Source organism: Carya illinoinensis, chromosome 8, assembly GCF_018687715.1.
Source record: "Carya illinoinensis cultivar Pawnee chromosome 8, C.illinoinensisPawnee_v1, whole genome shotgun sequence".
Classification (NCBI taxonomy): domain Eukaryota; kingdom Viridiplantae; phylum Streptophyta; class Magnoliopsida; order Fagales; family Juglandaceae; genus Carya; species Carya illinoinensis.
The window spans coordinates 5,584,569-5,609,713 of record NC_056759.1 but is presented as its reverse complement, the minus strand read 5'-3'; the positions used below and the strand labels follow the sequence as shown (position 1 = coordinate 5,609,713).

The 25,145-nt window shown below is 35.2% G+C and overlaps 1 protein-coding gene across 2 annotated transcripts; it reads left to right on the top strand.

Annotated features, from left to right (window-relative positions):
* The first annotated feature begins 5,000 nt into the window (after positions 1-5,000).
* Positions 5,001-23,999, top strand: LOC122318406 (pre-mRNA-processing protein 40A). Of its 2 annotated transcripts, none has more exons than XM_043135712.1 (29): positions 5,001-5,184; positions 5,893-5,954; positions 7,293-7,358; positions 7,459-7,794; positions 7,890-8,087; positions 8,642-8,715; positions 10,342-10,411; positions 14,431-14,480; positions 14,618-14,675; positions 14,757-15,127; positions 15,241-15,313; positions 15,658-15,756; positions 15,889-15,957; positions 16,250-16,327; positions 16,497-16,583; positions 16,706-16,740; positions 16,862-16,967; positions 17,877-17,957; positions 18,038-18,130; positions 18,196-18,249; positions 18,366-18,482; positions 18,609-18,707; positions 19,687-19,734; positions 19,816-19,908; positions 22,134-22,241; positions 22,352-22,416; positions 22,548-22,650; positions 23,355-23,660; positions 23,741-23,999. In XM_043135712.1, the coding sequence occupies exons 2-29, from the start codon at positions 5,922-5,924 to the stop codon at positions 23,876-23,878; spliced, it is 3,108 nt and encodes a 1,035-aa protein (XP_042991646.1). In that variant the 5' UTR covers positions 5,001-5,184; positions 5,893-5,921; the 3' UTR covers positions 23,879-23,999. The 2 variants fall into 2 exon arrangements, with proteins under 2 accessions (XP_042991646.1, XP_042991645.1); XM_043135711.1 differs by having other exon boundaries at positions 14,428-14,480.
* Positions 24,000-25,145: the final 1,146 nt, after the last annotated feature.

The window sequence follows — 25,145 nt, the reverse complement described above, 5'->3', positions numbered from 1 at the left end:
CTTTGAAAGTTCATGGCTGGAGTTGGTGTAGAATTGAATCTTTTTCCTCTTGGGCCCTTCCATCCAGGAGGATACCCAATTAACTGAAAATATTTGTCAACAAGGTGACCCGAATAACCATAATGAGAGCATATTGCATTAGACTTTCCTTTCTGCCTTGTGAATCGAGTGTTATTTGTTGAAGCTGTTCTTGATGATTGTTCAGTAAGCATTGCTTGTGAATCAATGGAAATACCAACTGCATTAGTCAAGGACCTTTGACTCTCTTCTTGTAAAAGTAAGGAAAAAACTCTGCTCATATATGGTAATGGAGATTGAAACAATAGTTGACTCCTAACTGCAGAATAAGAATCATGGAGACCCATAAGAAACTTCATTACATAGTCTGATTGCTGTCGATCTGTCAGATTCTTCAAAATGTTACATGAACAACGATTAAGATTCCCACATCTGCAATTGGGAATCGGTTGGTAACTAATGTATTCATCCCATAAAGTCTTGAATTCACTGAAATATTCAGTGACAGATTTCGAGAAATAGAGCTTAAAGATTTCTCCAAAGAAAAAACCCTTGGTCCATCACTTCAAAAATATCTAATTCTTAGTTCTTCCTAGATATCAAAAGCATTTGTAAAATAAAGAAGACTACCACGGATTTCTTTGGCAATTGAATTCATTAGCCAAGACGAGACAAGATTGTTGGCTCTTAGTCAGGCAACACGAAGATAGTTGTCATTAGTGATAGGTTCTACCAAAGATCCATCAACAAAAGCAATTTTATTTTTCACTGTTAGAACAATTGACATAGATCGACTCCATGCAATGTAATTCTCACCAGTGAATATCTCATAAACCAGAAGTGCACCAGGATTATCAGACGGATGTAAGTAGTAGCAGCTAGATGAATCATCAGAAATATTCTGTACAGAGGCATTAGACGAAGGAGGAGTGTGTGCCATAGAAGCGTTCTCCTCAAGATCATCAGACATTAAAAGCAAGAAAGATCAAGAAAGCAGCAGAAAGGTTTTTATTCTCGATGATACCATGTGAAATTGTACAGAATTGTAAAAGAAAACAGAAGAATGAAGAAAATTCTTATTCATTTCGATGATCATTTCTGTACAAAGTTACTCTATTTATATACTTGAAATTGATCAATAATACTAATCAATTATTGACATCTGGCATAACTAACTTAATTGTCAAATGAGAGATGAAGCCTTTTGTTTGGCTACTTGAGACTTTAACTCTAATTCATCTATCAGATTTTGGATATTCCAACACACTTGTCCACTATGGACGCTATGTCCATTAACAATCTCCTCCTGTTCTCTCAATTAATTATCCCTCATACAGAAAATGAAGCGTGCGACCTGACAAGAAGACATAGGTAGGAGTACTATATTAAGTCACCATCATACTAATATAGTACATCACTCATTATATCTCGTTTATACCCTATATTATTTGATCTCACTAGATCAAGTATCCTTAATCCCTCATAAGTTTATAACTCAAAGCAATTATTGACCTCATATCATATAATATGCTCATAATTATATCGAGTCAAAACGACACAATCGCCCGGGCTATGAGACATAAAATAACAAGTAAGAATGCAAATAATCTTCCCTAGACACTCATGTCAATTCAATTAGACTTGACTGCTTTCCTAGATTGTTCCGCGAGACCGTATCATTCGTGGCCCTAAGAAAACATGCTAAAGTAGCAACATCAAGTTTTCATTTCATGACATAGTTCCAGGTTCAAGGGCATTAGATCATTTATTGATTCATTAGGGCTCACATAGTGATAGAGTAGGGATCCATCCAATCACTCCCTCAAATGGTCATCTATAGCACATACAGTATGAAATGTATGTTACGACGAAACTTCCACTTAATTGGGCTTGTCATATTCAAAATGCCGTAGGAATCTTAGTCTAGTCACCAAAAAGACGCTTTAACTTGAGTTTTTTAGCACAGTCACTCATCTAGCGCATGCCTAAGATCTCATATTTTGCTTTAATCAGGCTTTATAAAGTTGTGCAAATGCTTCATATACGACTCTTGTAAGTCTCATCTTAGCCAAGTTAAGGCAACATTATTTAAATTTATCTTAAATGCTCCCAAAGTATCAAGATATTTAATAGCTCACTTTCCAAGCGCCAAAGTAAACAATTTGTCTCATCTTGCTCGCAACTCAAGCTCTAAGGTGATCATCTATATGAGTAGACTGATATTTGCCCGTGACATCTTATTATGTGTGCTTTTCACTTAGTATCACTTAATTAATAATTTGAGATAAATGCAATAATCTCACTGCAATAGATACTAACAGTGTTATATATACAATAAAGTTAAGGTATCATCAATACAACATATATCAAATCCGATGAAGTCCCAAACTCCTAACATGAGTTTGGAAAACATTTCTACTAGTAGCCTTAGTAAGAGGATCAGCTACCATCTTGCTAGTAGAGACTTGTTGTAGGATCACCTCACCCTGCGCAACAACATCTCGAATGTAGTGAAAACGAATATCTATGTGTTTGGTTTTACCATGGTATTTGGGATCCTTGGCATATGCCAAAACTACCATACTATCACTGTATATCTTAACGGCTTCATTTGCAAGAGCCGTAACATCTAGGCGCTTGAAGAATCTCCTCACCCAAACAACTTCTTGTACATCTGTTGAACAAGCAACATACTCTGACTCTATTGTGGACAAAGAAATGCATGATTGTTTCTTGCTACACCAAGAAATAGCTCCTCCACTAAGCATAAATGTGTAACCTGTCGTGAATTTTTGCTCATCTTTATCACTAGCTCAATCAGCATCGTTGTAACCCTTTAATCTCATGTCTCCATCCTGGTAACAAAGAATGAGATCTGCTGTCCCATGAAGGTATCGAGAAATCCTCTTAACTGCTTGCCAATGAACAGGTCATGAGTTACTCTGATAACGACTAACCAATCCAACCGCAAAGTAAATGTCAGGTTGTGTACATGACATATCATACATCAGATCTTCAATTTCACTTGCATAAAGAATTCTGGTCATTTCTTTCGTTTCCTCATCATTCTTAGGGCAATGTTCTAGGCTCAAACAATAACCATTCTCAATTGGAGTGTGTATGGGTTTGGAGTTATGCATACAAAATCGTTCAAGAATTTTCATAACGTAAGTCTCTTGAGACAAATAAAGAAGCTTCATAGATCGATCCCTTGAAATTTTAACTCCCAGCACATAATTTGCTTCACCCATGTCCTTCATCTCAAAAGTAGAGGACAACACTCTTTTGTGGCGACAATTATCTCCATATTATTTCCAGCTAATAAGATGTTATTCACGTACAAAGATAAAATTAGAAAATTTTTTCTTGTACGTTTGACATACACATAATGGTCTTCTTCTAGCATCTCAAAGCCAATTGAAGTAATGACCTTATGAAATTTGAAGTACCATTATCTAGATGATTGTTTAAGGTCATAAATAGAACGTTTCAGCTGGCATACTTTGCGCTCTTGTCCCTCAGCCTCAAAACCAATAGGTTGATCCATATAAATCTTCTCGTCTAGTTCTCTATTGAGAAATGCAGTTTTCACATCCATTTGAAATCTAGATATGCAATTATAACTAGAATGAGACGAATAGAAGCAAATCTCACCACATGGGAGAATGTTTCTTCATAATCAATACTCTCTCTTTAAGTAGAGCCCTTCGCCATGAGTCGAGCCTTATAATTGTCGATTGATCCATCTACCTGATGCTTAATTTTTAAAACCCATTTGTTTTCAAGAGATTTGCGTCCAGGTGAAAGATTAACTAACTCATAAACTTGGTTTTTTGTCATAAAAATCATCTCATCTCTCATAGCAGTTTAATTTCACTCAACTCAACTTAATTCAACTTAACATTCAAACGGCCTTCACCTAGAATGTCGACAAGTATGATTAAAATAGAACATTGAGAGCATGTGGTGGGATGAGGAAGGGCTCGGCTTCTATCTAGTCCCTCCCCCGGGCGGCTTGAAAGTTAAGGGTGAAAATTTAAATTTAATTTACTCGATTTGAATTGCGTCATGGTATAAAAACAAAAATATATACGTGAATTACGAAAAATTTACAAGTAGATGGTGAACAATAGAGGTCAATTCCAACCTTTTGATGATGAGATGATCTGTCTATTCTGATTTCTGATCTACTATTGTATAAAGATGATTGGAGTCATTATTCAATCTGACCGGACACTTAATAATGGTTGAGATATATTATAATTAATTGTTGGAATTGAATAATCTAATTCATATAAATAAAGACACATTTAACTTGAATTCACGTAATTTTAATTCTCAATTTATATTTTTATTTCTCCATCATTTTGTCTATCGTGTTAAATCAGAGGAATACAGATTCTTTAGATTTATAAAGTAGATTCCGTAATATTTATTAATTATTTTAACGTAAATTTAGTCGAACAATTATAAATACAGTAAATTAAATTAAATTCTATATCTATCTCTTTCTAAACTTAAAATTCAGTCCAAAACTCTACTAAATTCCAAAGATTCAAACCCAAATTAGAAATTTGGAGGAACGAGGGTCCAGTTTACAAAACAAGAGCCCAACTGGTTTACAATCCTGAATCATTTCTACTCGGAAAAGAACGGGTTAGACGTGGCTAGTAAATTCGAACGTGATGGTTAATTTAAATTTAAATTATCTCATTTTATTTTATATAATTATTATAATTTTTTATAAAATATAATAAATAATTTAATTTTTTAAATAAAATTAATATTAAAAAATTATATTAGAATAATATTTTATTTAAATTTTAATAAAACTTCTCATTTAATTTTAATGTATAACTAATGAGGCTTATGAGCCAAGACTGCCAAGTCACGGTGGCATCGCATGTGAATCTTCGCACTTCGCCTGGGATAGTTTTGGAAAATGATTAATAGAAAGAATACGACAGGCTCCAAGATTTTACACCGTAATACAGTAATACTTACCTCTCAAGTTTCGCCAATTCCCCAGCTCCCTCTATCCTGCTACCCCCTTAAACCCTAGCACCTGGAAGGTCCAGTCTGAGAGATCTAAGCCTTTTCATTCGACAAGCGCCCGTTAAAAACCTTCTGCATACTGTATCTCATCCTCTGCCCTTGCTGTGAATCGTAAGCTCACTTTTGTTTGCTCTTTCCTTTTCTTATCTCGCATATATTATTACAGGGAATTTGTTCCATTTGTTTGGTTAATGGTAAAATAGAGGTAAAATCTTCGCAAGATCAATTGAAACTAGATGCGTCGTGTATATATACTAACGAAACCAAATAACATTTGAGAAATTGTGACCGGTTTCTTTGTCACGACACAATGTAATAATCCTAGACCTTCCATGGTGGGATTAATCATCTTTTCCAATTGGTATGAATTCATTTTATTCCTATTATTCGAAATAAGCACATCCAGACAGATAAATCTATAACTTTTTTTTTTTTTAAATAAAAATTTATATATGTTGTTCTGTAGGAGTTTATGTGACACCAGTCATAAAGTTATCCTTGAGGCCTTGAACCGATTAAACTGAATAATCTGGAGCGTAATGGGTTGATTGCTAGGGAAGACAAGAAAATATGGTTTTCAATTCAATGGAGTAGAGAATTCTGTTCTTAGACTGTCAGTCATAAGCATTCATTATTTGTTTGATAAGTAAGTTTGATATCAACAGTGATAGGTGCAGACCGTGCAGATTTATTTTAATTGCTTCTGCACAGTTTTAAGTCAATCATTTGGCCAGATGACTACTAAAGACCAGATGGATGCACATTGATATTATTGGCATTTGATTGGATGTTATTGCTCATGACTTATTAATTTTGCAGCGGCTTGAGGAGCGTGCTTATGAGCTGAGATGGCTGGTAATTCTCAGTCCTCTGGTTCACAGGTAGCAAACTTCTAACTCTGGGCTTTAGAACTCAAAGTATGACCATTATTCATCCAAATTGTGTGCATATTATAATCATAGTTTGATGGCATGGTTATCCATGATTCATGAATATGCTCATCATTTAAGATATATGAGTTTATTTAAATCTCAAACAAGTTAACAGTGGCAAAGTTTTCATTGAAAAAGTCCAACTGCGGTCCTTTTCACTGAGTATCTAGGTTTCATAGGCAACTTTGTTAGCCTTCCTAGGGGTGAGAATGGTCCGGTCCGGGTGATGGACCAAGATTTTTGGTCCATCATTTTTCCCGGAATCAGTCCGGTCCGGTCGGTCCAACATTTTTTTTTAAATTGATTAATAAAAAAAAAAACGATGTAAAATACTAAATTAAAATAAATGACTTATTAAATTAAAATACATAATAAATTGTATAATTATTAATATTACTATTACTATATATTATAGTTATACATTAAAGAATGTAATAATACATTGATCTAAATATATATAGTTATAGACTTAGTACCAATGCTATAACTAATAACTATACTAACAGTATTATTAATATACTATATGTTAGTAATAAATTGGTAATACTTTATTAAATAATAGTCTATGTAGTTATAGTGATTTAATCCTAACATAATAAGTTAACTATACTAATACTATTATAAATTTATACATATACTATAATTTATACTATAACTCTTATAATATGTTAATATATGAATATATACTAATACTATATATTATAGTTATACATTAAAGAATATAATACTTATGTAATATTGTGATATATTAATAATTAATTATATACAATTATTTATATAAATAATATATATAAATAATAAAATATATATTTTTTAATTTTATTTTCATTCAGTCCGGTCCGGTCCAGTCGGTTTCTCCGGTCCGGACAGCCGAATCTCACCCCTAAGCCTTCCCCAGATTATGAAAATTCTAATTCCTGCTTTATTTAAATGAAATTAACTTGAATGTGAACATGAGTTCAATTCTTGGAATGCCCCCCACTTCGTTATTGTTTATTTATAAAAGAAAATTAACTCCAATGTGAACATGATGCTTTCTATATTTTCATTGTATTGTGGTCAGCTGAATTGTTTCTTTTTTATTTGCTTAATTATTTAATTATTTTCAAATGAATATTTGCTTTTAGAAAACCATTTTTACTTTGTACTTGTAATTTATTTATTTTTTATGTATAAAATAAGATTTTATTTGATCAAGTAAATAGGCAAAGCCCAAATACACAGGAATTTATTTAAAGGGAACTGATTTATTTATTATTTTCCCTCCTGAATCTCGCTCTGGGTTAGCCCCTTCAGCCTCCTGCAGTTGCATCCTTAGGTCCTCAAAGCTTTGGTTCATCTTTATCTATGCAGGTAATTTATTTTCTGGTCTATCTTTAATGACTTCTATTTTCCATTTTTTTTTTATACGAGCTTGAACTTGACGTCTCATGGAAAATTGTTTCCACTATAGTTTCGATCAGTTGTTCCAACGCAGCAAGGACAGCCATTCGGTCCGTCTGCATCCCAGCAGTTTCGGCCTTTAGGACAGGGTTTTCCTTCAAATCCTGGGATGCCTGCTGGTCAAAACCAGCCGTATCAGTTCTCTCAGCCAATTCAGCAGTTACATTCAAGGCCAAATCAGCCTGGTCATGCTACACCGCCATCACAGGCTATGCAAATGCCATATGTTCAGACAAACAGGCCACTTGCATCAGTCCCTCTGCAGTCTCAGCAAAGTGCCCCCCCTTTAACCAATCATATGCCTGGCTTGGCTGGATCGGGTATGCCTATCTCTTCGTCATATATGGTAAGTTCTATCCATGGATATTTTTCTGCTCTTGGCATATTGCTTATTTTTTCTCCTACCTTTTGTACTCATATACATTCCTCTGCATTCTTCAGTTCGCACCATCTTCTTTTGGCCAGCCACAAAATAGTATCAACACATTGCCCCAATTCCAGCCAATGTCTCAAATGCATGCACCGCCTGTACCCGTTGCAGGGCAACCTTGGATGTCCTCGGTAAATCAGAGTGTAGGCCCTGTCACACCAGTTCAGCAGGCTGGGCAACATCCCTCAGTTAGTTCTTCTACAGATTCTGTAAGTTTCTTTTTTTTTTTTTTACTTTTTGGTTCATTCTAGTAATTTAAAATACAAAATTGCCAGGGTCACAGATTTTCTTCATGTTTTTCTTATATTTTTCCTTTTTAATAGTTTTATGACGCTGTCTTGCTTTTTGATATTCTAGAAAAAATGTCTTAAGATATGTTGAATTTTAATGTCATATCAATTTGGAGGTGACATTTCTTTTCATTAAATCCTTATTTTCAAATGTCTTGTTGGCATCCTTATGGTAAATCTAACTTTCATTTTCATCTAAGGCTCTTGATTTTAATCAGATCCTGTGTCAGTCATCATGCATTTATTATTTGCTTCTCTCTTTTGTGGAACCTGACAAGTTTTTTTTTTTTGATAAGTAAAAGATTTTATTGATCCACGTAAATAGGCAAAGCCCGAGTACACAGGGGGTATACAAAAGAGAGAGCCTAGTTACAAACTAAGTGCTACGAATAGTAGCATAAAAGTCGTGAAGACTTGTTCCGTTCAATACAATAGGAACCTGACAAGTTAATAGTAATGTTTTGGAATTTCAGGCAGTAAATGCTCCTAGCTCCAGTCAACAGTTATCTTCTGATTGGCAAGAGCATACATCTGGTGATGGGAGAAGGTAGTATCTTGCTATAGCTGCAGGTCTTATTGAATTATTTAAACTTTTGACCCAATTTTTTTGATAATTAACAAGAATTTTATTACCATGAATAGGCATAGCCCGAGTATACAAGAAGTATACAAGAGGAAATACCTACACACAGCGACTAAAAAGATAGAAAAAACTGGAATAACTCCAACACATCATCACCATTCATTACATTAGCCTTCGCCCATAGACATAGAGTTTTAAAGATAAATTCCCTAATTTCTTCCATCAATCATTCCTTGTATTCAAAACTTCTTCCATTCCTTTCTAGCCATAGACGCCACATCAAGCACGAAGGCATTATTTTCCAAATGGCTGCATTAGGTAGACTCTGCCCAGCATACCTCCAACAAGCTGGTAAATTCACCACATGCTTTGGCATTACCCAAGAAATCCCCATCCTTCCAAAAATGATATTCTACAAACTATTAGCCACCTCACAATGGAGAAACAAGTGATTAACTGATTCACCATTTTTCTTGCACATAGAACACCAATCAACAATACAAAGATCACTCTTTCTTAGATTTTCTGTACTCAGAATTCTATCATGAGACACCAGCCAACAGAAGAAAGCTACCTTACCCGGCACTTTAACTTTCCAAATACTTTTCCTGGGGTAATCGCATACACCTTGGCAGGTTAAAGCATTATAATAGGAGTGTACTGAGAATCTAAAATTTCTTTCATGAATCCACAACAACCTGTGTTCCTTGGACAATCTTCAACTCATATAATCTGCTGAGAAAATCTGAAATTAGATTAACTTCCCAATCATTTACATTTCTCACAAAGTCAACAGTCCATTGAATGCTATAATTCGAAAAGATAATGAATCAGCCACAGTAGCATCTTGCTGCCTTGCAATCTGAAAAAGAGAAGAAAATTCATCTTTGAGAGTTTACTCTCCACACCAATTATCATGCCAAATTTGAATTCTTGATCCATCCCCCACCTTAAGTTTGACATGTTCAACAAACTCCCCCCAACCCATTTGAATTGATTTCCATAATCCCATCCCATAAGCTCTTCCTTATACTTCATTTGAACACCAACTACCCCACATACCCCCATATTTAACATCTATCACATTTTTCCATAATCCATCTCTTTCTAACTGATATCTCCATAACCACAAAGAGCTTTATTAAAAAGCCTCAAGTTACGCACACCCAAACCAACATTTGAAATCGGTTGACATACCTTATACCAACTCATCAAATGATATTTCTTTTCCTCCCCTTTACCTCCTCATAAGAAATTCCTAGAGATCTTTTCAATTTTCATAGAAACCCCAACTGGTAAAGGAAAGAGAGAAAGGAAATATGTTGGAAGATTGGACGGCATACTCTTGATTAAAGTGATTCTACCTTTTTAGACAAATATAATTTTTTTCCAGCTGGCTAACCTCCTCTCAATCTTCTCATTCACTCCTTCCCAAATTGAAACAGATTTATGTGAGGCATTCCGTGTCTTTTGACCCAATTTTTGTCTTAAAGGTTCAACAGTTGGACTTTTTTTAATCCTTGAAATGGTTGATGACATTCTGTGTCTTTTTATTGGTTGTTTCCCTTACTGATTAATACATTTTGTCAGATATTATTACAACAAGAGAACAAAACAATCTGTTTGGGAGAAGCCGGCAGAATTGATGACTCCAGTTGAGGTGATTCTCATTACTGATTTGTTGCTATTGCTGTATTCACTCTGTCTTCTCCTGTTACCTGCTATACATTTGATTGAAATGCTCAGGAATACTTGTAAACAATGCTCTCTGTATAGATGTTGACAATTGTAGCCAGATTAATCATATTTGTTTATGCGAGTTATCCTTTTATTTGCATCTGCTTCCACTGGTTTGTAGATGTCATGGAAAATTTGGAGAAATTTAACGAGTGCTCTATATGCTCACTATGAAGGCGACGTTTTACTTTCTCAAGGCAGGCAATGACTTTGTTATTTACATATTGTTTATCATGTAGGATGATTTTAATCCATAGTGTTGTTTGATGTGTCTGACCAATGTCAAAAGTAATTGTTTCCTTCCTCTCACTTCTTCCTTGATTCTCCTTACTTGTGTCATAGGATTAGGGATGTACTTTATATCTATTATTTTCGATATTTACTTCATGTCCTCGCTATTATGGCAATAATTTTTAGCTATTTCTGCTCCCTAGCTAGGTGTTTCTCTTGTATACATCCACTGTACTTGGCTATGCCTATTGATGTTAATAAATTTTTACTTATATAAAAAAAAGATGGCAATAGTTTTTAGAGTTATTTTCTTATATTTCTTAAATTGCTTTCTGAATTTCTTGTATCTATCTCTAGTTCCTAATTAGGTGCATTCTCTTGTATACTTCCTGTATACTTGGGCTATGCCTATTTTTGTATTAATAAAATCTTCCTTACGTATAAAAAACTATTTGTTAAATTGCTTTTTTCTCCCTCATCACACAATTCTGTTTTAGATAACTCTGGTTTACATGTCTTTATGCCCCACAAATTGCGGTATGTTCCACCCATGATTATGTGATATTGAAACACTCATTTATCCATATTTTATGTTCAAATATCTGATTTATTTCGCTATATTGATCATTTCTAATTTTGTAACATCATGTTTGCATATTTTCATTTGTTTTTGGCTTCTTTGGTGTCTAGTTAAGGTTGGTTGTACAAGTACAGTAGGTGCTATTGATTTTGGAGGTATGTGATGTGGGGTCAATGGTACTTGCTGTAACAATGTTTTAATTGTCTGTGAGTTTATATGTGATCAAAACATTTATTGAAGAGCACAAAGGCTTAGCTCAAGCATGTTTGATGTATACAAGAAAAAAAAATTATTAAAAACAGAAAGAGATACAAGAAAATATGAAAACTTAGCCATGAAATCTATAGCAACTGCCCAAGGAAACGAGGTATTGAAGAAAAACGTTTTAAGCTCATTTATTGCCTTCTCACTGTCTGGTCTTCAAACTATCATTTCTTTCCCTCCAAATTCACCACAAGGGCTAACATATAACCCTCTCTAGTTTGCAAAGATGTCTACTATCCTTCTAAAAATAACCTAGGCCGACCCTAATCTACCAAAGGCAACAGTCCACAAGGCTCTGGCAACCATACTGTGGAGTAACATGTGGTCTATATATATCCTGCACTTTCTACACATACAACAATCAGCCACAATGACAATGACGCTTCCTTAGATTCTTGTGGTGAGGATCTTCCCTAAGGAGGCTGTCCAAGCACAAGAGGCTTCTCTTATGGGTGCTCTAGTCCGCTAAATACTCTTCCAAGGAAAAGAGTTCCTACCCTGAGTTATGAGGACCTGATAGAATGGCTGGACAATGGGATGTCACTTTTAGTAGAGCTGCCCAAGATTGGGAAATAGACTGTTTTGAGACTTTTTTCAGCCAGGTATATGCAGTGAGAATACAGGTTTCGTGTGCTGATAAGTTGTGGTGGATACCGGCAGGTAAAGGTACTTTCTCGGTCCGTTCTTTTTATAAATCTCTCACATTTCGACCGGATTCCAATTTCCCTTGGAGAAGTTTGTGGAGAAATAAGGCACGCCCCAAAGCACTCTTCTTCACATGGACAGCGGCTCTTGGGAAGATTTTGACAACAGATAATCTGCGAAAGCGTCGAATAATTATCTTAGATTGGTGTTGTTTGTGCAAAAAAGAGGGCGAATCAGTGGATCATCTCTTGCTACACTATGAGATAGCTAGAGCTTTGTGGAGTGAAGTGTTCAGTCGCATAGAGTTAAGTGGTTGAGCTTTTGGCCAGCTGGTCAATTCCGGGCGGGGTCCCTCAAATCAAGGCAGTGTGGAAGATGGTTCCTATCTGCATTATGTGGTGCTTATGGCAGGAACGTAATGAGCGGACATTTGAAGATAAGGAGCGGTCTTTAGAGGAGCTTTGGTCTTTATTTTTCTGTACTTTATGCTTTTGGGCCATAGCAATAGACTTTAATGGCTTAAGTTTTCATGATTTCCTTGTATCTAATAGCTAAATCTAGATAGGTGCTCCACTTGTATACCTTCTTGTGTACTTGGACTCTGTCTATTATCATTAATACTACCGTTTACTTATAAAAAAAAAAGAATGGCTGGACAATAAACTTCCCTTTCTTTGAGTTTTTACTATTTGGGCTTTGTAGGTTTCGTTATGATGGATTTGCATGTTATTTGTGCGCTATGCATGCAAATTGATGTGGCTCATTTTTTTCCCCATAGAGAGGTAGAGGATACTATCAAAGTTGAGAACCTAATGGTTTTGAGGATAAAACTCAATTATGTTGTTGCAGCATGCCCCCCTTTTTGGATATACAACTTTCACAATATACACCTTTCATGCTCTGTAATTTTTTTGCACGGTTTAGAAGGTCGTCGTGTGACTAATACATATCAGATACTACATGAAATATGCGCATGCTACGATGCATATTTTCCTTTTAATATTTGACTTGCATTTTGGAGGCTATCTCGTATACTTAACAGAAAAAATGATACTGTCTACTGATTTCTATTGCAATATAGGACAGATGATTTCTGCATATCAACTTGCCCTTGTATTGTCAATTTCCAGATGAAGAAGCTTACAGTCACCAATAGTTCCTTCCATCCTTTGTAGCTTATTTTTCTCTAGATCATAGTAAATTTACTATTTTCATTTTGTTTCTCCTTTTCTAAGACCTGAAGTCATCATAAATGGTCTTGGTTCGATTTATAGCACATTAGTTATCGGAGCTTATTCCCTCAACAACTAATTTGTCCCCATCTTCATAGATATCACATGTTTGCATTTGATAGTTCACAATCTTGTTCCAAAATTTAATAGGTTCTTTTTTACCACATTCTCGCTAGTTGAAAACATTTTTGATGTTGATGCCATTATGATTCTCTCTTCTAGCATAGTGCTGTCATCTAGGGACTGCTTTAGCAATCTTTTTGGTTGTGTAGTGTTATAAGCCTCCTTATTATCATTAAAAAGGGTTTTTTGATAGGTTATTACAATTAAAATAGGTGCATACTTCTATATTATGTGGATGCAAAATATGTTGTGAAACTATAGGTTTTTTTGGTTATTCTGCATGTTTGCAAACTCTGCCTACTTGCCATGTGTTAGCTGGAGTATAGCGTGACATCAAAATTGACATCTATTATGTATATGTGAAATCTAAGATGAAGCTTATGACACCAATAGGAACTAGAGGTAGTTTTGAGCTGATGGCTTCGTCAAATCTGATGATGATCCACTCAACAGTGATGGGTGCTAGATTAGGGCTTTTGGAGGAATATATTTTCAATATGGATGCACTCATTTGACATACATTTATTGTACATATAGCTTGAAGTTGTTGCAAGGAACATGGAATATTTTTTTTTCACAAGTTTATCTGTTCGAGTTATTATTGTACAGAGGCTCTATGGTATTCTCTGCTTGTTTAATGGAATATGGGGTTCTCTTTATGTTAGTTAGGCAAACTGGTCGAGGAACCATGCTTCCATAACTATTTTATCATGGGCAAGTGATTAAGTTGGAATTATTGTGTATTTGGGTTTTTAACCATTACTTTTTTGCCTTTTTAGTTTATTTTATTTTGTGAAAAAACTTCAGCATTCTTTCTTGAATCAATTTCACCTGCTCACGTAATTAACATTGTCATTGGAACAGAAGGCTGATGCATCGACTGTTTGGAAGGAATATACTTCTCCAGAGGGAAGAAAGTGTGTTTTACCTTCCTTTTTCATTTGCTACATCATTTTATAGTATAAGTATTGTTGGGGTCCTTTTTAATTCATCATTTACTGCTTAATGTTTGATGTATAATTGTTTTGAGCTATAATTGGCATGGCTTTTGCAGGTATTATTATAACAAGGTTACAAAGGAATCTAAATGGACAATTCCTGAGGAACTGAAGGTTTATCATAAGTTTTTATTATGTTAATATTTTTTGGGGTTGGTTTTAGCTTGGTTTTAATTTTGAGATGCTTGCTTCTAGTTGGCTCGTGAACAGGCGGAAAAATCAGCTAGCCAGGGAACACAATCAGAAACAAGTGTGAGTTCTCATGCACCAGATGCTGCTGCCGTATCAGTTGAAACATCTGTTGCAACCGTCTCAGTTAGCTCTTCAACTGCTTCGACATTAGCTGGGGTGGCTTTGAGCCCAGTTCCTGTGACACCTGTTGTTACAGATTCAAATCCTTCTCCTGTGGCGATTTCTGGACCATCAGTCATTTCTGGTGCACAGCCTGTTCTATCAACAAGTACAGCTGGTTTTCAACATCAGGCGCTAGCTCCTCCTCCACCTTCCACTGTTTCAGCAAGTACTGGAGTTCCTGCTGCTTCAATAAATGCCAATTCATCATCGATGTATGCACTTATTTTAGTGCTTTAAATTTTGTGTTATTTTTTTACAAATTATTTCTTTATTGATTTGGAAAGATGGGGTTGGCTTGAACACTTATTCCTGTCAATTATTGCAGGAGCCACCTTGAAACCACAGCCTCTCAAGAATTTCCAGGATCTATAGATGGAGCTTCTGCACAGGATATTGAGGTATGTTTTTATTTTCATGTTTTCTACTATGCCTAAAAAAGTAATGTTTTATTTTTCGGCACGTTTCTGGAAGGCTTTGATTGGGTTAGTAATTTTGATCATGTCCAAGATTTCACTGCATACTGGTTGCATAGTTTGGAGAAAAGCACAGCTTTTGCTCTTTCTAGAAAGTTTTATCTAAAATGAGTTCAAGAAAATTTTTTATCTAGCCTGGGTAATTGTTCAAAATCAGGTGGCTCTTGGTCAGCCCATTTACAAAACACATTTTTCTTCTTGTCAGGAGTACGCTCAAGAACAAATACTTGATCTTTTTTCATGACATGTTTCTGTGGTCTTCCTGGCAGGAAGCAAAAAAAGGAATGACGGTTGCTGGAAAAGTTAATGTCACTGCTTTAGAGGAGAAAACTCTTGATGATGAACCTTTGTTATATGCCAGTAAGCTGGTATTGATCTATACTTTTGCTTCTTGAATTGATAATTGAAACTGAATCCGTGGTGTGATTGTCATTGTAATGATTCTCAACACCCATATCTTTCTTCTTTGTTGACTTGTTTTCACGTGATTTTGTATATAGGAAGCTAAAAATGCATTCAAAGCTCTGCTGGAATCTGTTAACGTGCAGTCTGATTGGACTTGGGAACAGGTAGATTGGCTTTAACTTTCCTCTTTTTTGATAGGTAGATTGGCTTTAACTTTCCTTTTGACCATTTCAACTCCTAGGGGTTGGTTCAATTGGTAAGAGCCTTGGTCTTGGTGGTATGCTCCCTCCAGGTCCATGGTTTGAACCTTTGGGTGCAAACAACCCTGGGCCTATGTGCCTTGGGATTAGTTGGAACTTTGTTCCAGACACCCGGTAATAATAATAAAAAATTCCCTTTTGAGAATTTCTCATCTCTTTTTAAGTGCTTCTCAACGGTGTTGACTTTTAACATCAGGCAATGAAAGAGATAATTAATGACAAAAGATATGGGGCTCTGAAAACACTTGGTGAGCGGAAGCAAGCATTTAATGAGGTAAGTAGAATGTACCACTTATGCGAATGGCTTTACTGGATTTTTTTATTATACAGATTGTTTCTGATTTCACCTGGACTTTAGTGATACAACCTTTACTTGCCTTTAAATTTGCAATATTACAGTATTTTTCATCTTTATGTGACACAAATTGGTCTCTTATTTTCAGTACTTGGGTCAAAGGAAGAAACTGGAAGCTGAGGAGAGGCGCATGAGGCAGATAAAAGCTCGGGAAGAATTCACAAAGATGTTAGAAGTATGTTGTGTGAAGTTCACAATGTTTTCTTCACTGTTCGTTTCTATATAGCTGCTTGATATGATACTTCTTTTCCCTCCCTGACCATGCATGTCTGTTTTGGGGGTGTATTGTCTTTCCAGGAGTCCAAGGAACTCACATCATCCACCAGATGGAGGTTCTTGCTTCTCCACCTTATAACTTTATGTGTTGCCTATCTGTACTGTAGTTTGTTTTTTGTTATTTTTTAACTTAGTTTTCAAGAAAAATCTTTAAGATCTTCTTTTTTCCCTCATTAGCAAAGCTGTTAGTATGTTTGAAAATGATGAACGATTCAAGGCTGTTGAACGAACTAGAGACCGGGAGGATCTTTTTGAAAGCTACATGGTGGAACTTGAGAGGAAGGTAATAAAAGGCTTACTTCATTTGCTCGTGTAATTGTCATTATTCTGTTGGATTTCTGAATCTATTTCATTTCAATATGCTTACTAGGTAATGAATAAATAACTACATGCAAACTTCTAATTCAAGATGCTTACTTAAAATAAGGCAAAATGATGGGCTTAATTTGAGCTGTTTTTGTAAATCCCATTGTCATTTGAAGCTTTTGTTCTATCTTAGGGTAGAAAACTTTTAGACCTGGGTTTTTTTTTTTGAGTTTTGTGAAAGTGGTGGGACTAATGAAATATATCTTTAGATCGAGAAAATGTTTGAGATATGTTTTTATTTGGGTTTAAGAAAGTGGTGTGAAATCCTGTCATGACAGCAGAGGGGTTATGTGCGGCAGCAGTGTTTTGGGGTGGACAAAACAGGAATTGTAAGGTATGAAAATTGAATGAGGCAAACATTGCATGTGCATCGAATTTTTCCAAATCATTGGTAATGGATATACCATGAACTTGTTTCTTGATGTACACTTAAGGTTGTGGTGTTGTTAATTGGTTAGGTCTTATTGTGCTTAGGGACCATAAAGAACTAAAATTTTACCACGTAAGCAGTTAATGTTTTTTTTTTCAAATATTTAAATCTTAAATTTATTAGGAGAAATATTTTTGGTTCCAAAAAATATGAAAAAATACATTAAAAGGTTGTGGGTAGAATACTCATATTTGCTGGTTGTATGGTTTAAGAAAGATACTGAAGATAAACTTGCTATCTGTGCTGTCATGAAGACATGGTTGACTACCTTGGCTTGCTCAGTTGCTAGCTTAGTTTTGCATTTTCTCTTTCATTCCTTTGTCGTGTGGATAGCTGTAGAGTGTTGTATGTCCCAAAGCACACCGTATTTCTGTTTGTCTTAATTCTTGATTGCAGGAAAAGGAAAAGGCTGCAGAGGAGCATAGGTGGAATGTAGCAGAATACAGGAAATTTCTGGAATCATGCAATCTCATTAAGGTATGCCATAAAAATATGGCATATACAAAAAATTTACGTTGATTCTTCATTCTTGAGGCATTATTTGTTTTTTATTATAGGCACATACCCAGTGGAGAAAAGTTCAAGATCGCTTAGAAGATGATGAAAGATGTTCACGTCTTGAAAAACTGGACCGTTTGCTCATTTTCCAGGTATTTTGCCTCATCTATGCTTGATGATGTCTTCTCGATTTATATGCTGACATAGGTTATGGTAGGACTATATACGTGACCTGGAGAAAGAGGAGGAAGAGCAAAAGAAGATACAGAAGGTAGGATCCCTTCTTTCTGGCCTTAAGATCGTAATTTATTGATTTTTTGTGGTATATTTATCAGAAAATCTTGTTCTGATATATGTTGTCATTTTCATATGCATCCCACATATAAGGAGCAATTGAAGCGTGCTGAGCGGAAGAATCGTGATGAGCTTCGCAAGCTGATGGAAGTACATGCTGATGGTGGCGTTCTCACGGCTAAAACTCACTGGCGTGATTATTGCTTAAAGGTGCCCTGCCTGGTTCCGTTCTTTGTGAAATAACTGTAATTAAGAGCTGGTTAAATAAGAGAATTTGGTTTAATAGGAATTGCTTCTGGATCAGTATTTTGTTTTGTATCTATCCTTTGTATGTAGATTAAGGATTTGCCTCAATATCAAGCGGTTGCATCAAACGTTTCTGGTTCCACGCCGAAGGATTTATTTGAGGACGTTGCTGAAGAGTTAGAGAAACAAGTAAGTTCTCATATTTAATTTTTCAATGCTTATTGTTTATTTGTGGATGTCGCTGTAGAAAATTGTAAAATTGAAATATTCAGGGAGAGTGTAACTTCATTTTGTTCCTGTCAAGAATCTCAAATAAACTCTTTTAGGTTATCATCACCATGTCTCAAAACTAAAGGAGGCTGGCTGCTCACTAAAAACAGTAGGACTTTCTCGTGTTAAGAAGTGACTTCACTTGCTAAACTTCCACTGTATGGGGGTAATTTTATTTTATGTCATTTAGTTGTTTCTCAAAACGTATTTATTCTCAGAACGTGTCAAAAGGAGTGCAACTGAAGTACACATGCAATTAGGATAACCCAGATTAATCAGAAAAGGAAGTTATCATACCTGGTTTGTGCTTTATCATGGAAGAAACAGGTTCAAAACCACAATAAATTCCTTTTACTTTTTTTATTTTTTATTTTTTATTAACACTTGTGGCCACAAAAAACTTATGACGATGATTTTAAGGTATTAATTGTCTGACCAAAGTGTACATGCCTTTGTTTCTATCTTGTTGTGATCTGCCTGAACAAGATGATTTCTTTGGTGTTATAACTTGGATTGAGCTTTTTGTGTATTGTCATTATTAGTACTGTTCTGCTCTTGATCACATCTTAAGGAATTAGTTATTCATGCTTCATGTAGTGGTGTTGATAATTTTTAGTTTATTTTTTACTTGATAATGTTTTCAGCTGCTAGCTGCTCCTCAAAACTTTGGTGTTTATTGAAATAATCGCTTAATTTAAAAGGAGAATTCATATAATATATGGGATATCTGAAACATATTCTTACAAAAATGAAAAGGAAATCTACTTGATCCCTTGTATTTGTCGCTGATTAGCTTCCTTAACATTTGGTGTTGTATTTTCTGTTTTGCCTGAGGTAACTGAGAGCTGCAATGCTTATTGTTGAATATCTCTGACATCATTTATTTGCGTATGGACAGTATCATGATGACAAAACACGTATCAAGGATGCAATGAAGTTGGGAAAGGTAGGACGTCAACAACTTTTTATTGTATCTTCTCTGGGTATATTTTGATTTCAATTGTATTTTTTTTTTTATTTTTGGCAGTTTACCTTGTTATCAACATGGACTTTTGAAGACTTTAAAGCAGCTATTCTTGAAGATATTGGCTCCCCGCCTATATCTGATATCAACTTGAAGGTTTGTTAACAAAAGAAAAAAAAATATTTCCTATTAATATCTGTTCCTTCTTATGTTTGCGGTGTCTGAAAAGATCATAATATGCAGTCATATGGTCAGTTTAAATGTATGGTACCATAGAACTATTTTGTCTTTAATGGGATAATATTTAATGGAACAAATTTGCATCTAGAGGAGGTTTTCAAGTTCCCTGAAAATGTTATCTTTCTTGACTTCGAATTTTTTCTCCAGATGGACATTGTTCCCGTGACCAAGTTTTTGTTTTTCATTTCTAGGTAACTAACCAAAAGCTAGCTATGCCTGCTTTTAATTGGAAGAGTCCAATTTGACTTTTATTCTTCTAATAAGCAAATCCTCTAGTCAAAGCTTAAAGGATGTGGATATCTTGTCCCTCCATGTGTAATGCTAGACAAGCCCTGCCCAAGCGCTTTGTAAAAAAGTGGGTCCTACTAAAAAAGATTTGTTTTTTTACACTTTTTCAAGGTGGGTACACTATTTTCCAAAAGCCCTATTTGGGGCTTATATAAATCATTTCTCTATAAATAAACTTTTCTAACTTTTGTTTCATGATATACTAATATATGTGCTGAACCCTGACAAAGATAAGTAATTATATCTTTTTGATAAGTTGCAAAAGATCTTTTATTTAAAAAATAATAATAATAATAATAATAATAATATTAAAAGGAGCACATGCAATTTTTTGCTAGGTATGGTTGTCTATTGCCTACTGTAAATCTTGAACACCCCGTTTCCAAGCCCCACCCGAAAAGTAATGGTCTGCTTGGATTAATGGTATTTTTTTTCTATTATGGTTCTAATGGTTCTTGTTGTAGCTGATGAATTTTCTCAGCATGTACTATATGGCACTTCCGTGAGAATTCTGTAATTAGTTGGTTGGTAATTTTTTTTATTGTTTAGATTCTTGCTATATGATACGGATATGTGATATGCCAATTCTTGAAAATCTAAGATATGATATCATGGGCTACGTAAAATTAATCCCAAGGGGTTGGTGCAAGTGGTGAAGGCCTTGGTCTTGGGTATCACTCCCTTCAAGGTCGAAGGTTCAACACCTCATGGGTGCAAACAATCCTTTGGGGCCACACCTTCTGGTAAAAAGCCAGCGATTTAACCAGTTCCGTGAGGGAAACTTCCGAGGGTGCGGTGCACAGGACCGAGGTTTACTCTGCAAGGATGGGTCTCAAGGACCCTGCCTTGGAGAGGTTTCCCGACATAAAAAGAAAAGAAAAGATAATTTATAAAATTATTTAAAATGTATAAATGCTACCTTTTTGTTTATACTGAAATCCGTTTTGACGATAAATTAACAAAAGAACGTGCCCTTAATTAGCTATCCATGTTTGAAATTCATAAAATTTGGGTTCCAAAATATTTAAATTTACCATATTATGGATAAAAAGCAGTGGACAGTGGGTAACCATATATCTGCTCTGTGCATGTTGAAATCCCATTGTTTTTACCTGAAAGAATTCTCTCCCCCAGTGTATCCATGTCGTATGAATCATTATAGACTAGGGGTGTATGATGTCATTTCAGGGTTAAAAAATGGATTTGTCTTGGATGCATATCTTATACACATCTTTATCAAGTATCATCAAATATGAGTATGGTGGTTATTTGAAGTATCTGTGCTTTCTAGAATTTTACTACGAGATAAGTTTTCAAAGCCAATATCAACAAACTTACTGTGTCATACTGTTTGAACAAAAATACCCACTGCTGCTTCACTGTCTAGCTTTTATTTTTATTTTCGTATACGGATAGTTATTACAATGGTTTGTCCTCTCCCATAATCTCCGTTCATTTTAAGGAACTGATGAATATGTCAGTTGGTTACTGCTTAAGAACTAACTTGTACTATATTTCTTCATGGCAATGGATTCAATGCTATGTCGTTTAGAATCTGTTGTTTATTTGTGCTAGACTTGATCTTAAGTGCTCTGCATGAGGCCTTTATTACTGCTGTTTTCACTACTATTGCTGTTATAAGCAACATTGAGTCCATTCCCAGTGGGAGTGGCCGAGGTGTAGAGAATTTTGGATTGTCCAGTTAAATGAGCCCAAGAAACCTTGCTAGTGGTATCTTTTCAAGCTGAATCCTCTTTGACATCTTTGTGATAGTTAACATGCATGGTAGGTAGTCTGTGGATGAAATTTGTCTCTACAATGCATTAAACTAATTTTTTAATCTCTCTTTGAAGTTTGTGTTTGAGGAGTTATTGGAGAGAGCCAAGGAGAAGGTGGAGAAGGAAGCTAGAAAGCGTCAACGTCTTGCTGATGACTTCACTAAGCTATTGTACACTTTCAAGGTACCGTGAGAGTCATCGAATGGGAATTGATAGTTCCACTTTGCATTGCTAGGCTAAGTATATTGCCTTGACCATCCTATCTCAGTTCTGATTGCTGTGCCACTTTATAGGAAATCACTGCATCTTGTAATTGGGAGGATTGCAAACCACTCTTTGAAGATAGCGAAGAATATAGGTATCACAACCCCCCGTTTTTTCTCTGGAACATGTTTTTCAGTTGGTGGATAATGTTATTTGTTATGGTAGTATATTTATTCTTTAGGTTTTTTTTTTTTTTAAAACTTCATTTGACCATCCCTTCTTCAGATCAATTGGGGAGGAGAGCCTTAGGAGGGAGATTTTTGAGGAATACATTGGACAACTACAGGAAAAGGTTAAAGAGAAGGAGCGCAAACGTGAAGAGGAGAAGGTATGCAAGTCTTGTGTACATGCCTAGGTCGTTGGTGTTATTCTATCTGTTTACTGGATGTGGCTGTTCAGATTACCATGTCCATGCACACAAACCATCTACATCCATTTGGAATGAATATTTTTTGGAAAAAATTGAAATCTCTATCTCTATCTCTTGTATGATCTTTAGGTTTTTATTCTTTACGATATGTTACGCGTTTGAAAAAGGGAACTGAAACACCAAGTTACATTGAGCAGAGATGCTACAAAGCAATTACCTGTTGCAACTGAATATATGACCCTTGCTTTTTAACATTTTGAAACTGTTAATTAGTGACTGTCTCTTTCTAGTGCCTAATCTGAAAGACTGATTGTTGGGGTTTGTTACAAAAAAAAAAATATATATCATGATGTGCATGCCAGTCTTTTGGTGGGGTTTTTTTTTTCATGACTTGTTTCTTTCTTCCATCTCTTTTTATAAAAATTCTGCATCAATGTTTGTGTAAGATTCATTATGCTTTTATAGATAAGTAAAATGACATTAAAATTGTAAAGGTTGAGCACCTCTTTACTCTTAAGCTGATTGGGAATCTGATCTTATGTGCTGCATTCTCGCGCATTTTCTTAGAACTTTGCCTTGCCAGTGTAAATGATACTCCTGGAAAAACATGTAGTTGTTCAGTGATTTTGAAGCACTTATATTGAGGTTCTAATTCTTTGCAGGCCAAAAAGGAGAAGGAGAGAGAGGAGAAAGAGAAGCGGAAGGAGAGAGAAAGAAAGGAGAAAGATAGGGAACGTGAAAGAGAGAAGGGTAAGGAACGATCTAAGAAGGATGAAACAGATGGTGAAAATGCAGATGTGATTGACAGTCATAGCTATAAAGAGGATAAGAAAAGAGAAAAAGACCGGGATCGGAAACACAGGAAGAGGCATCAACCTGCCACAGATGACGTAAGTTCTGACAAGGATGAGAAAGAAGAGTCTAAGAAATCACGTAGGCATGGCAGTGACCGCAAAAAATCAAGAAAGGTAAGTGGATTTTAATTTTTAGAAAGCATTTATACAATTGCTGAATAAGGGTTTTAACTATTCCTGATGTTTCTTGGCAGCACGCATACTCTCCTGAATCAGACACTGAAAACAGGCATAAAAGACATAAGAGAGAGCATCGGGATGGTTCTCGTAGAAACAGTGGATACGAGGAACTTGAAGATGGGGAGCTTGGTGAGGATGGTGAAATCCAGTAAGGCAGTACCTGATATGTTTGTTTCATTCGAAGAGTGCTAAAATTGACTTTCTGATGGTTTATTATGTAAGCTGCAAGCACTTTCTGGTAGTTATGAATGCAACAGCCCCGGTAAGCCCCCCCCCCCCCCCCCCCCCCCCCCCCCCCCCCCCCCCAAAAAAAAATCCCCCCGAACTGTGAAGGAAAGTAGGGCTAAGCATGCTTTAGCGATAAGCTGTAAAATGCAAATGAAGACGACGTCGATATCTCGGGTGGATGAAGTCTGTCAAGCAACTTATTCTGGAATTTTTTTAGTTAAAAAATGATCCTGTTGAAGAGTACTTTATGAGAGGAATTTGACTGCATGCAAATGTCTTGATGCCGCTTTTGTACAAAAATGTTTATGGGGTTATTTATATTCATTTTCAATTAGAAGGAAAAAAAAAAAAATTGCAGTTCGGCCTTACAATTCAAATAACGATCATGAAACGGTTAAACTCAAGGATCATGAAACGCCAGGGTGGTAATTTGTATTCCTGAGTTACGTTTGTATTGTGTTAAATAATGTGTATTAGATTATATGGATCAACTTAAATAAGATCATTTTAATTAAACGGATCAGACTCTAACACGATCTATGTAAATAGCAGATGAAACGATTTAATCTGTTTAAACCATTTAGTAAATAATTTTTATTGAATTAATTTGGATACAATTTATTTATCCTGTTTCAATCAGTTTTATATTTTTTATCTACAGAAGAGTTGGGGAGGGACGGTCAGTGTAGCTTTCTCCTCGATGCAACATATTTGGATTGGGCCATAGTTACTTACCCTTAGAAAGGCAGCTCGTCACCACAATTCCACCATAGTGTCAGCATGTAAAAGTTTTCAAGACTTTAATTCACAAATTTTATCAATACAAGTTGTTTAGAATATGTTACATTGGGCAAATGGGAAAGAACGATCCCCTAATATTTGCCAACAACTAGTTTTTTATATAAATGAATTGAGTTAATCCATATAATTATTTTTAACTCATTAAAATTTTATATATAATATAAAGGTAACTATATCAATCATTCATAATCACAATATTATTCGTGATAAAATATTTTATTATTAATATCTAAACCAATAATATATAAAATAAAATTAATATTTTCATAAAATAAAATAGTTTGAGGAATTTAGATAAAGAAATTAATATTACATATTCTCAACAACAAAAAAGACAAGACTAAACATTTATAAAATTTGAAAATAGAATGTTAAACAGACTAGTTTCAC